Here is a 14,427-nt window from a genome sequence, read left to right as displayed (position 1 = left end):
CCGCGACTAATAATATGTGAATATTAACTTAATCATATTTACAAAAGTTCATATGGATATGATCTCAATATGATGGATAATGAAGGCAAGCAGCAATGTAAATAAAATGAGCAATAATCCTGTGTGGTCATTTAAGTCCGAACATAAAAACACTTGAGTCCAAAAAGTAACAAGTAACTAATAAAAAACTCAGGAGTCCAACAAGTAACAACTTGGAAGTCCAGAAAGTAGCAAAAAAATGTAGCAAAAAAAAACTGCAGGAATAAAGCGGGTTACTGACATCCAAAAAAGATAACAAATCTAAAAACAGACAACCAGCGGCGGCTCACGCCAAACCAGCTGCAGTGTGATGACGTCAGAGTCCTTGGCTCCACCCAACGCTGCGTTCCTCCGTACAAGGCATCCACTGGGAAAGGAGGCCGACTCCTTTCACAGTGGACGCCTTGTACGGATAAAGGGTATCTGTTTTTTCATACTGCACCATGAAGTTTTCCTCTTTTTTATTATGACCCTAACTGCTCACTGAATGCCCCCTTTCACTGTCCTGAGAGGAGACGGTGGATATGCGCTAAGACAAAGATCTAGCTGATACAAGGGAGTGTTTGGTGTCCCATGGAGAGGTGAAAAGGATCTTCTGCTGTGGACCAACTTCCATGTTTGGAGCCTGGTGAACCAATCCCTGTGTGCTTAGCTTGTATGATCTCCGTAATAGAGGTCCATCTGAGTCGGTAAGCGGCCATTTATCTACCTTATTTGATGGAAGCATATTACTGAAGATTCATATCCCTGCTCCTGTGTTTGATTGAATACCTGCAGGTTTTTTTGCTACATTTTTTTGCTACTTTCTGGACTTCCAAGTTGTTATTTGTTACTTTTTGGACTCCTGAGTTTTTTATTAGTTACTTGTTACTTTTTGGACTCCAGTGTTTTTCTGTTCGGACTTAAATGACCACACAGGATTATTGCCGAAGGGGTGCGGCATTTGTCATTTTATTTACATTGCTGCTTGCCTTCATTATCCATCATATTGAGATCATATCCATATGAACTTTTGTATATATGATTAAGTTTATATATTTACTCAGTTAATATTCAGATATTATTAGTCGTGGATTCTGCGACTTTTCAGTTGCGGGTTCACTATATTTTATACCTTATCACAACACATACGCCAAGGCTAAACTTACATAACATCCATCTATTACCTCCTGAAAGCAAATATTCATCAAACACATGCTCAGCAACACCCAGTATATTTAGCCAGATATCCAACAACCACACTTCCATTATAAAGACTTCTGCTGATGGATGTATCCAACACCTACTTGTTAAAGAGGTTGAGACCGATGCGGTATTGCCTCCTTTGCACCACATCATTGTTGAAAGCAGGAGAGTCCCAGCTGTGCCTGGTTTCCCTCTGGTACGTCTGCTTACAAAGGGTATTGGGGGGCTCCCGTAGGCTGTCGCGGGAAGAGGAGCCTGAGCTGCAGTTGATGGTTTCATTGGAGTTAGTGGTGCTGTTTAGACTTTCATTGTCACCATCAGAATTCTCCCCAAGTTCCTGTTTACCATGATGCAAATGTCGCACCCCTACCATCCCGCCTCCCACAACCCCCACTGAAGTACCATTATTTCCACCCCCAGGGTCCGTTGGCGGAGGCAGAGGTTCCGGATGATAATGGCGATGGGGATGTGGGGAGCGTGCAGGTCCTTTGTGAGGTGCTTGTTTAAGAGTCCCATGTGGGCTACAGTTCTCTTGTTCATAAACAACCTGCCTATTTAAAGAGCCTCGGTCTGACCTATCACTTAGGTCCACAGAACTGTCACTAGGAGGCTCAATAGTGAGCAAAGGAAGATGAGCGCCTCTCATGCGAAAGTCCCGGCACTCCATGCAGGGAGTGCTCCTCCTACTACCGTTCTCTCTACTGTCTTCCCGGGAGGAAGAGGTGGCCCAGTACTCCTGTCGTGAACTAGTTCCTTGTGGAGTGTCTTGATCAGAGCTTGGAGGCCGGTCAAGAGAAAGAGGTGACACGGGTACTCCTTCGTCCATATAGAGAGTGACATCACTGAAGGAAGTGGCAGTGCTGTCTCCATGTTGTTCCTTGCTCTCTCCCTTTTCCAAGCTTCCTTTTTCATCTCGAGGATCCGTGCAGTGCATAGATCGGCAGCTTAGGGCATCATCTATTGACTCAGCCAAGCACTTAACCTATGAGAAAAAGTGAGAAAGTCAGTTTTTTTATTGCGGTGTCCACATTTTGGAGATTATCCCTTATTTCCTGTCCCCACTGATGGAGACGTCTTTAAGTGATGGGAAATCTCTCCAAACAATTTGTTTAGTAGAGTGGGTAAAGGGGAGCCTTCGTAATGCCTTAGTATTCCCCATTCTTGTCACAGGGATAAGAAGTGACAAAGAACCTACCCAATAGAGGTACCGACAGCAATCGTGCTATTCAAAACTAAATAAAATAAAAAGGGTTCAGTTGGAGTTGGCCTTTGTTTGCAAAAGTATTGCTTTAAACTCAACTTCTAAGACTGCTAAATACATTCCAGCTGCATGAAAACAAAAGCCTTAGCGTCCGCTTTCTTAGAAAAAAGAAAACAAAAAGCAGACACAACCTGAATAGAAAAGCCAGCATGCTATGGAGATGGGTGCCTGCATGCTTTCGGGAAGGACCGTCACTCTCTGTGGAAGCAGTGGTCACTCCAACACCTCTTGCTGCGTTAGATCTATAGAGGTTTGCCATCAGCAAAGCTCATGTTCCCTTCTGACTGGGGAACACTAGCTCTGACTTAGCATGGGGTGTGGGTGGCCCTCTACAGAGAGACCACTGCTTCCATACAAAGTCCTTCTCTGCAGTAGGTTGACAGTGCAAGGTCTACTGGTAAAATCAGCCTCAACTTTGTGGGAATATGTAACCAAATAGATTTCCAAATTAGAAATCAATAAATCATATTCTAAAAACATGATGATGTACCCATAGCAGAAATCTCGGTACAATAGAATTTAATTGGTTGATAGTGAGTTGTTACCATTCTGCTTTCAGTAAAAGGTTCACTTCACTTTCAGTTTGCCCAATAAATAATGGTGTGCATGACATCATTAAAATACAGGACACAAAATAAAATCTAACACCAAAATAGAGAATTACCACCTATCAGATACTGATGCTAAATCTTACTCTAGGGAAACAATTTGTATAACAATTTGAAGAAGTCTGGGGAAACAATCCTATAACAGGAGGCAAAACTGGACTCATTGTTACAACTCCTTTTATAGATAGTAAGGTTGAAAACACTTGTCCATCCAGTTCAACCTGTGTACTAGGTGTATGCGTGTTCATGTGGATGATCATTTTCCATATCCCTGTATACTGTGTTCACCAAATGTACGTCCAAGAGCCTTTTAAAACTATCAATACTTCCTGCTGACACCACCGATTGTGGAAGAGAGTTACACATTGTTATCGGCCTGACAGTGAAAAAAACCCTACGCAGCTTAAGGTTTAAATGATTTGCTCCCCTTCTGTCTGTTAGATATACAATTGATAGTGTTTTGTTACATCTTTTTTATAGGGCCAAAAAAATATCTGAAAATCCTGCCAGAAACCTTGTAAACTGTTAAGTTGCTGTGCTCTGTTTCTATTGCAATCTGATTAATCAGTACTGTTACCAACCTACCAGTTATCTTTGTAAACTACAGACCCACCACCACCATATTGTTAAGACATAGGACAAGAGGTGTGTTACTGGGATGATCACTTGGTGAAAGGAAAAATGTCTGAAAACCAACACTGGTACCCCATCCAAGGGGACTGGTAAACATATACTAACATTTTTGTTCTTGGGAGTAAATAGATTTTAGTTTTATAAAATGTATTTACTCCCAAGAACAAAAATGTTTGTATATGCAGTTGCTGCCTGCAGTCTTACCCGGTAGTAACAGTGTTTACTGCCTTCCCCAGGCATCATCCCTATGCACAGCTTGCACTCAGTCTGTAAGCTGGCAGTTGGACCTTGCCTTATTTCCTGTGAGGACCACGCACACTTTTTGGCACTTAGTGACACAGCAGGGTCTGTGCATATGGGCAGTAGATGGGCGAGGCGGCTCTGTGCAAGTACAAGATTGCAGGCAGTTAATGATGCCATCACCATTCCCATACAGGGCAAAGTGACGGTGTCTCTACAAAAGGCATCCCCACTGACCCCTTGTACTCATCTTACTTACTCTCCATCTTCTACAGCTGATGAGAATAACTGCCACTTCTGGGTATGAGGTAGCATGTGATCATTCCCTCTGTGGCAGTGCCTGCGACTAGAAGCCAAGGACCCATACCAGTCGCCCAGGCTGCCAACACATTTAATTTTCATCTGAGGAGCAGCAAGGAGCTCCGAGGTATCAAAGGTAAGATGAGTAAATGGAGGCCCAGGAGATACCCTTTGCCAGGGGTCAAGTCCTGAGGAAAAAAGTGTGGGAACTCCCACCCAAGATCCACTCCCCCACCAAAAAAAATTAAAAAATTATACGCTCATATGCATAATTACTAAAATGCATGTTTTATTTTTTTTCGATCCACTGTACCTTAGTAATCCTTTATGTTACTGGCCGCTTCCTGTGTATGGATTCATTGGGTAGTGTGCAGGTATTCCGTCACTTCCTCGATGCCGCAATGTCTCCTGGGAGCTTTTTTCATTGTTCCCAGGAGACAATGCAGAGGTCTGCCGCGAGTTATCGCGGGATTTGGAAAGAAGCAAGTTCTATCGAAATCCTGTGATAACTCACGGCAGACCTCCGCAATGTCTCCTGGGAACAATGACAAAAGCTCCCAGGAGACATTGTGGCATCGAGGAAGTGACGGAATACCCGCACGGCGCACAATACCCGATTAATCCATATACAGGAAGCGGCCAGTAACAAAAAGGATTACTAAGGTTCACCTGCCCCTGGCAGTGACTCGAGCTGGGCATCGCCGCTTAGTGAAGGAATCGGCTCGCTGCTCTCGGCTGCTCTAGTCCTGCAAAGGGAACTGCGTTCCTGCTGTGAAAAAAGTGCAGGAACTCCGTTCCCACGCATTCCCGCAGGACTTGAGCCCTGCCCTTTGCCCTGCACAGTTGGGGGTAGATTCACAGACAAGATACGCCGTCGTATCTCTGAGTCCGGCCGGTCGTATCTATGCGCCTGATTCATAGAATCAGTTACGCATAGATTTCTATTAGATTTGACCGGCGTAAGTCATTTTTCCGCTGACTCCTAGGGGCGTGTATGCTGAGTTACGCGTCAAAATATGTATATCAGCAAGATACGCAAATTCACGAACGTACGCCTGGCAGACGCAGTACATTTACGCCGTTTACGTTAGGCTTTTCCCGGCATATAGTTACCCCTGCTATATGGTGGCGTAAGTGCGGAGTACCGATGTTAAGTATGGCCGTCGTTCCCGCGTCAAATTTTGAATTTTTTACGTCGTTTGTGTAATTCGTCCGTGAATGGGGCTGGACATCATTTACGTTCACGTCGAAACCAATGACGTCCTTGCGGCGTACTTTGGAGCAATGCACACTGGGAAATTCCAAGGACAGCGCATGCGCCGTTCGGGAAAAACGTCAATTACGTCGGGTCAAGCCTAATTTACATAACACACGCCCACCTCTTCACTATTTGAATTAGGCGGGCTTACGCCGGCCTATTTACGCTACGCCGCCGCAATTTTCTTTCAAGAATAAGGCACTTGCCTGTAAAAGTTGCGGAGGCGTAACGTAAATAGGATACGTTACGCCCGCACAAAGAAACGCCGATCTACGTGAATCTACCCCTAACTCTTTAACTAGGCATCATTAGTGGTTGCAGCATCACCCAACTACTGCCCATATGCAGAGACCCTGTTGTGCCCACAGGTGCCGAAAAAAGTGCATGATGTTCATAGTAAATATGGCAAGGTCAAGACAGATTCTGTTCAGCTGCAAAGGCTATACATTTACCTACCAAATGCCCAGCTACTATTTAAAAAGGACACCACCATTGCATTTAAACCTAATCTCAAAAAGGTAATCCTGTAAAAGCATGGGGTACAAATAAATGTTGAGGTTTTTTTTAATCTAAAGAAAAGTGGAAAACCCATATTAGTAAAAAAAAAATATGGTTATAAAAAAAAAAAAAAGAAAAAAAAGAGGAACCGTCACAGACATCATTATATAAAATGCATCGGGACAAAAGTGGGACTGTGTAGAGGCAGCAATATCGTCATTTCTTCAAGAGCAAAAACACAAAAAAAAGAGGGCAGGGGAGTCACAAAAAATGTAGCAGGAGGAAGACAAATGCACAGCTATATAGTGCGCTATGACACAACTAGGAGAGAGGACACACTAGGAATGCAATTTAAAATGGATCTTTCACCCCATACATCTGAAGCAGCCATTTTGTGCCAAATTATCAAGTTGGACAAAAGGTATCTGTTTGTTTACTATTTCCAAATAGATTAAAGACCAATAAGGGTAGATTCCCTAGTTCAGTAAAAAAAAATGGCTGCCCCGTAAGTTTGTGGTACCCTTAAAGGATCAGTCCACTCAAAACAAATATATTAGCTTAAACATGTAAAGTGGGGGTGGGTAGGGTGGTGAATCAGTCACTGGCTCCTTGTACCTCTCAGGGACTTTGGTAGAAAGATTTCTGCACTTGAATTAAACCTGTCCCGCTGCCATGGGTATTACAAAGGGGCATTCACTCACTCAGCTTACATGACAAAAACATGTAGCATGGACAGTGATAACGTATGGTGGTGTAACGGCCAGGCTGGCACAAACGGAGGGTATTACTTTACTGCCCGAGTCCCTGAGACACAAAAGATACCAATGGTTTATTTAGCCACTAGCATCTCAATATCTGGTTTGAGTATACTGACCCTGTAAGTGGGATTTTCTTGGCTGGCTTTAGTAATTATTAAAAAAGAAATATAAAAAAATCCACCAGTGTTTATAAGACTTATCTTCATGTTTTTATCCGCCTTATTCACTATAAACGTTACTTTAATTCCCCCCCCCCCCCCCCAATATAACAATCACCCATCTTGTGTCTCACCTGTTTGGAGAAGGAATCCTCCAGTTCTGTGATTTCAGTGGAAAACTCCCCTGAGGTGTTGATGGAATCACCGTCAATACCGCCGCAGGAGCCCACATACTGAAGACCTCGCTCCCCCTGCCCACGACATGCAGCTACCCCTTCGTCCAATGACACCGGTTTGCCCTGGAAATATGGGACGTTGTGGGTCTTGTCGTACTCCTCAAAGGAGTACTGCATGCGCATATTGGAAAGGATGATCCGACGAGACATGCGGCTCTCAGAAGCAGAGCTACGAAGGCGTTCAAAGTTCTTATTCATGCGATACTGTCTGAACGCAGTCTGGATGGTGCGAGCGGCTCGCCGACTGAGGAAATAGCCCCCATACTTCCTCTCCAGCATCTCCACCTACATCAGGAGACAGGTAGAGCGTGTGTGTAAGACAAGGGTCCAGGAGACACCAAAAAGGACAGAAGGACAGTCTGAAACATGAGGTTAGAGGGAGCAGTAGGGACAGGATAGAAGCATGGACAGAAATAGCAAGAGAAGTCTTCAAACCTGTTCCTGGGACTAACCGTGCACAAACTCACGAGTTACGAGTTTTACAACTATATTATTAGTAGAAACCATGACTACTTAGTCATAGTCACAGGTTTGAAAACCATGTCTCTAGAAGGATAGGGGGAAGAGACAAAAGTTACAGACAAGGACAAAGCCTTGATGTCAGAGAGGAGGAGAGTAGATGACATAAGGAAGAATTGGATGTGAATGGGTACCTTTTTGTCCTGGAGGTCTGATGACAATTCATAGCTGTCAGACAAGGCTTTGGGTCTCTTGTTTTCTTCTTCTTCCTGCTTACGCAAGGCAACACTGGCTGGCTGCAGTCTGGCCCTTTGACTCCATTGGAGGCCAGGGTGGGGTGGGTGACGGGTGGGTGATGGCAGGTCGTAATGGTCACTTTTCACCTCTCCGCGGTACGGAGGCTGCTGGCCTGGACTGTCAACAATGGTTCCAGATTCACTTCCAAGAGAGTCGCCACCTTCAACACTAAAGAGACAAATAAGGGTGATAAGAAGGTGCAACAAAAATAAATAAAAAAATGACCACAAAAGTGCTAAATCTGAGAAAAGAGACAACACAGCCCAAGCTCAGATGGAGACAACACAACATAACTGCACAGTCAGCCACAAAGAACTGGTCCGAGACAGAGGCAGCGCCATAAAAAAATAAAAATAAAAGGCGGAAGGAGAAGCAGTTCTTCCCAATGCAGAGAGCAAGTCAAAATAGAGGAAACTAAAAATACAGTCAGCCACGGAGAAAGGAAGCCAAAACAGAGCAATACAACATACAGGCATCCAAACAGGATAAAGGCTGGAACAGATACAACATAACATACGATGGAGGCCAAGACAGAAATACAGTATACAGTGCTTGAGGACACCCAATCATCACACCCCCACTATGCGGGAACCACTACAAATTTTACCTTCAGGTGTTTGCAGTTAATGCTATAAAGAGATTTTAGATGATCCTACTATTTCATCCTTGTGGGGAAGGCCCTAGTCCAGTGATGGCGAACCTTGGCACCCCAGATGTTTTGGAACTACATTTCCCATGATGCTCTTGCACTCTCCAGTGTAGTGAAGCATCATGGGAAATGTAGTTCCAAAACATCCGGGGTGCCAAGGTTCGCCATCACTGCCCTAGTCTGTTCCCCTGGGCACGAATCAAGCTCCAAAAAGAGGAACACGAGTGGCCTCGACCCCACTGAACACCTTCGGGATGAACTGGCACTGGGATTATCATCTTTTTGTCCAACATCAGTACTTGATTCTAGACATACTCTCTTAAAGCGGAGGTTCACCCAAAAAAACAAGTATATAACATTACATTCTGTATACCTCAAACATGTACAGTATGCGTTTTTTTTTTTTGGGGGGGGGGGGGGTGTACATACGGTATTATCGCTATTTTTCACCTGGCTTCCGGGTACTAGCTCCCGCGGGAGTAGGCGTTCCTATGCAGTGGCGCAATGTCCTCTGGGACTTCGCCCAGATGATTGACGTGCCTGACAAAGCCCCCCCCCCCCGGCGGATAAGGCGCATCACTAGTTTCCGTAACTAGCCGAACTGCGAGTCAGCTCTATACGGCGCCTGCGCAGTCAGCTCTACATGGCTCCTAGTTGGTGCACAGGCGCCGTATAGAGCTGACTCGCAGTTCGGCTAGTTTCGGAAACTCGTGACACGCCTTATCCGCCGGGGGGGGGGGGCTTTGTCAGGCACGTCAATCATCTGGGCGAAGTCCCAGAGGACATTGCACCACTGCATAGAAACGCCTACTCCCGCGGGACCTAGAACCCGGAAGCCAGGTCAAAAATAATACCGTAAAAAAAAAAAAGCATACTGTACATGTTTGAGGTATACAGAATGTAATGTTATATACTTGTTTTTTGGGTGAACCTCCACTTTAAATGGACACAAATCTCCACAGAACACCCCAGAATCTTAAAGAAACTCTTTCCAGGAGAGTGGAGGTGCAGAGGGAAGACCAGTCCTTAACCACTTCCCGACCTCCTCATGTACATTTACGTCGGCAGAATGGCACGGACAGGCACAATCACGTACCTGTACGTCCTCTGCTAGACGTGGGTGGGGGGTCCGATCGGGACCCCCCCGGTACATGCGGAGGTCGGGTCCGCTCGGGGAGCGATCCGGGACGACGGCTATTTGTTTATAGCCGCTCCGTCGCGATCGCTCCCCGGAGCTGAAGAACGGGGAGAGCCGTGTGTAAACACGGCTTCCCAGTGCTTCACTGTGTCGGCGCATCAATCCTTTATAGGGGAGACACGATCGATGACGTCATTCCTACAGCCACACCCCCCTACACTAGTAAACACATACACAGTGATCCCTAACTCCTACAGCGCCCCCTGTGGTTAACTCCCAAACTGCAACTGTCATTTTCACAATAAACAATGCAATTTAAATGCATTTTTTGCTGTGAAAATGACAATTGTCCCAAAAATGTGTCAAAATTGTCCGAAGTGTCCGCCATAATGTCGCAGTCACGAAAAAAATCGCTGATCGCCGCCATTAGTAGTAAACAAAAAAAAAAAAAAAAAACTATCCCCTATTTTGTAAACGCTATAAATTTTGCGCAAACCAACCGATAAACGATTATTGCGATTTTTTTTACCAAAAATAGGTAGAAGAATACGTATCGGCCTAAACTGAGGAAACATTTTTTTTTTATATATGTTTTTGGGGGATATTTATTACGGCAAAAAGTAAAAAATATTGCATTTTTTTCAAAATTGTCGCTCTATTTTTGTTTATAGCGCAAAAAATAAAAACCGCAGAGGTGATCAAATACCACCAAAAGAAAGCTCTATTTGTGGGGGAAAAAAGACTCCAATTTTGTTTGGGAGCCACGTCGCATGACCGCGCAATTGTCTGTTAAAGCGACGCAGTCCCGAACTGTAAAAACCCCTTGGGTCTTTAGGCAGCATTTTGGTCCGGGGCTTAAGTGGTTAATAATGCCCAGAGCTTTGGATTTGGAAGTTCAACAAGCCAATATGGTGTGATGGTCAGATGTCCACAACATGCAATACACATATAGTGCCAGCCAGAGATGCTACAGACAGAAGAAATAGCACACAGGTAACTAGACAGATACGATACAGCATAATACATGGACATCAAGCGAAAACACAAGTCAAGCGAAGAACCGCACAACAGACCTTCAGTGCCTGGCTCCAGGAATAATAATGCACACTCAGCATCCCATACATACAAATTACATTTCTAGCTTAAAAAATAAAATCTTTCAGCTATTTGATTAGTCTACACTTCCAGCTGCTCAGCACCATCTAGCAGGGATCCTCAAACTACGGCCCTCCAGCTGTTGCGGAACTACACATCCCATGAGGCATTGTAACACACTGACATTCACCGACATGACAGGGCATGATGGGAAATGTAGTTCCTGAACAACTGGAGGACCGTAGTTTGAAGACCCATGAACAGTATATGTTCAGTTTAAAGGTCAAACAAGGAGGACTTGGCTTATGCCATACATTTTAGGATCATGTCACGCTAGAGATGGTGACAACCCGACAACAGTAATTGCTAACCTTCTCCCATGGCATTGCCCCCTTGGTGCCAAAGCCAATCAAGTGTCGCTCTGTTACGGCTCCATTGCTAGCGGATGCAATGGTTTAGCCATTGAGAGAGAAACTTCCGCTAGGAAGGTGGCAGCTGTATTGTGGTGATCATGCTGCTGGCTGGCAGAAACCCCAATGCAACATGGTCCTTAAAGCGATTATGATCATCTTTATTTTATGATTATCTTATGAATACAGGTTAGTACACAGTACAGTATGCAGTATCTCAACAGATCCTTCAGATCTACTGCAAATAAAAACCTGATTCCACAGAAATCCCCGATTCCACAGATCTAAAACAGGTCCCACAGAAATCCCCGATTCCACAGATCTAAAACAGGTCCCACAGAAATCCCAGATTCCACAGATCTAAAACAGGTCCCACAGAAATCCCTGATTCCACAGATCTACAACAGGTCCCACAGAAATCCCTGCTCTCACAGATCTACAACAGGTCCCACATAAATCCCCGATTCCACAGATCTAAAACAGGTCCCACAGAAATCCCTGATTCCACAGATCTACAACAGGTCCCACAGAAATCCCTGATCACACAGATCTAAAACAGGTCCCACAGAAATCCCTAATCACACAGATCTAAAACAGGTCCCACAGAAATCCCTGATCCCACACATCTTCAACAGGTCCCACAGAAATCCCTGATCCCACAGATCTACAACAGGTCCCACAGAAATCCCTGATCACACAGATCTAAAACAGGTCCCACAGAAATCCCCGATCACACAGATCTAAAACAGGTCCCACAGAAATCCCCGATCACACAGATCTAAAACAGGTCCCACAGAAATCCCTGCTCTCACAGATCTACAACAGGTCCCACAGAAATCCCAGATTCCACAGATCTACAACAGGTCCCACAGAAATCCCAGATTCCACACATCTACAACAGGTCCCACAGAAATCCCCGATTCCACAGATCTAAAACAGGTCCCACAGAAATCCCTGATCACACAGATCTACAAACAGGTCCCACAGAAATCCCCGATTCCACACATCTACAACAGGTCCCACAGAAATCCCTGATCACACAGATCTAAAACAGGTCCCACAGAAATCCCTGCTCTCACAGATCTACAACAGGTCCCACAGAAATCCCTGATTCCACACATCTACAACAGGTCCCACAGAAATCCCAGATTCCACAGATCTACAACAGGTCCCACAGAAATCCCCGATTCCACACATCTACAACAGGTCCCACAGAAATCCCAGATTCCACAGATCTACAACAGGTCCCACAGAAATCCCTGATTCCACACATCTACAACAGGTCCCACAGAAATCCCTGATTCCACAGATCTAAAACAGGTCCCACAGAAATCCCTGATCACACAGATCTACAACAGGTCCCACAGAAATCCCCGATTCCACACATCTACAACAGGTCCCACAGAAATCCCCGATTCCACAGATCTAAAACAGGTCCCACAGAAATCCCTGATCACACAGATCTACAACAGGTCCCACAGAAATCCCCGATTCCACACATCTACAACAGGTCCCACAGAAATCCCTGATCTCACAGATCTACAACAGGTCCCACAGAAATCCCCGATTCCACACATCTACAACAGGTCCCACAGAAATCCCAGATTCCACAGATCTACAACAGGTCCCACAGAAATCCCTGATCTCACAGATCTAAAACAGGTCCCACAGAAATCCCTGATTCCACACATCTACAACAGGTCCCACAGAAATCCCCGATTCCACACATCTACAACAGGTCCCACAGAAATCCCCGATTCCACACATCTACAACAGGTCCCACAGAAATCCCTGATCTCACAGATCTAAAACAGGTCCCACAGAAATCCCTGATTCCACAGATCTACAACAGGTCCCACAGAAATCCCCGATTCCACAGAAATCCCTGATCACACAGATCTAAAACAGGTCCCACAGAAATCCCTGATCCCACAGATCTACAAAAGGTCCCACAGAAATCCCTGCTCTCACAGAAGCCCTAATCACAAAATATATCAATACAAAATATAGAACACACTATAGATTAATATAATAGTACAATCCTAAATGATTTACAGACCAGGGATCCCCGATCTCAATGATTCATAGCAACCATTTACAATACAACGATACCCCTGATTCTAAAGATCCACAGAACAGATCGAGCACAGTTACCTCGGACCCTAAAAATCTTCATACAGATTTACAGTACAGGTATCCCTGATGATCCTACATGTCTACAGTAAGGATATAGAACACAGATACCTCTGATCCCATAGATTTACAGGACCGGCCACCTTGGACCCTGGATCTACTCCACTATGGTAGAGATATGTTTTTTTTTACAGGTATATGGTAGATATTTTGCTTTATGTGTGAACTATAGCCTTTACAGATATCTGAGACTCCTCATGCCTGTAACAGACACACCTTGCAACCACAACATAAGTGCAAAGCAGCTGCCAACAGTACACATGTACAACACAGACAATCCCAAACCCAGTACAATCTGTAGTATGAGGGGCCAATCACCTCCAACCACAGAGAAAACACCTAGGCACCCCACATATTCCTGTACCCCACAGATGACATTATGCATCTCTTCACCAACATATTCACAGGGAAAAAAATCCTGACCCCTATAAAAAACACGTCACAAAATTTACCAGCACACTTACCAGCTAGCCTGCAAACAAACCAAATTGACCCGATCAAACAATTCACATTAAAAAACAGCAGGGTTTTGTTGCACACATTTGCAAATACAGAAGTACCTTGGATTACGAGCATAATTCGTTCTAGAAGAATGCTTGTAATCCAAAGCACTCGTATATCAAAGCGAGATTCCCCATAGGAGTCAATGGAAACTCTGATAATTTGTTCCACAGTGACTTGTATGCAGTACCGCATGCGGCCATAGGCAGGGGGGCGCCGTAGACACTCAAGAGACCGCCTCGGATACACTCTGAGACACTCTAAAACACTTTGTTCCCGAGTGTCTCTCAGAGTGTTTTCGAGTAGCTCCGAGCAGCTCCAATCATCACCGGTGCCTCCGGACCCCTGGTCAAATGCGGTACTGCACACCCCAGAGGCTTGAATCCTGTTTTTTTGTGAGACAACACTTGCAAACCGAGTAAGGATTAAAAAAAAAAAAAAAAATAGCTGGTTTTGCAAAACGCTCGTTAACCGCGTTACTCGCAATCAGAGGTATTGCTGTACATATGTA

At 44.8% G+C, this 14,427-nt stretch overlaps 1 protein-coding gene across 10 annotated transcripts in view; it reads right to left on the bottom strand.

The window, feature by feature from the left end:
* The window catches only part of IQSEC2 (IQ motif and Sec7 domain ArfGEF 2), a 372,011-nt gene that overhangs the window by 45,429 nt on the left and 312,155 nt on the right, over positions 1–14,427 (bottom strand). For all 10 annotated transcript variants that reach the window (XM_040324848.1, XM_040324847.1, XM_040324849.1 and 7 more), the window contains 3 exons: positions 7,828–8,098; positions 7,073–7,459; positions 1,326–2,206 (listed from right to left, as the gene is read on the bottom strand). In XM_040324848.1, coding sequence (XP_040180782.1) covers positions 1,326–2,206; positions 7,073–7,459; positions 7,828–8,098 — 1,539 coding nt within the window. The remainder of the gene's footprint in view (positions 1–1,325; positions 2,207–7,072; positions 7,460–7,827; positions 8,099–14,427) is intronic.

The sequence above is a fragment of the Rana temporaria genome, chromosome 9, assembly GCF_905171775.1.
Source record: "Rana temporaria chromosome 9, aRanTem1.1, whole genome shotgun sequence".
NCBI lineage: Eukaryota > Metazoa > Chordata > Amphibia > Anura > Ranidae > Rana > Rana temporaria.
The sequence above is the reverse complement of the archived record's forward strand: the minus strand, read 5'-3'. Positions and strand labels throughout refer to the sequence as shown.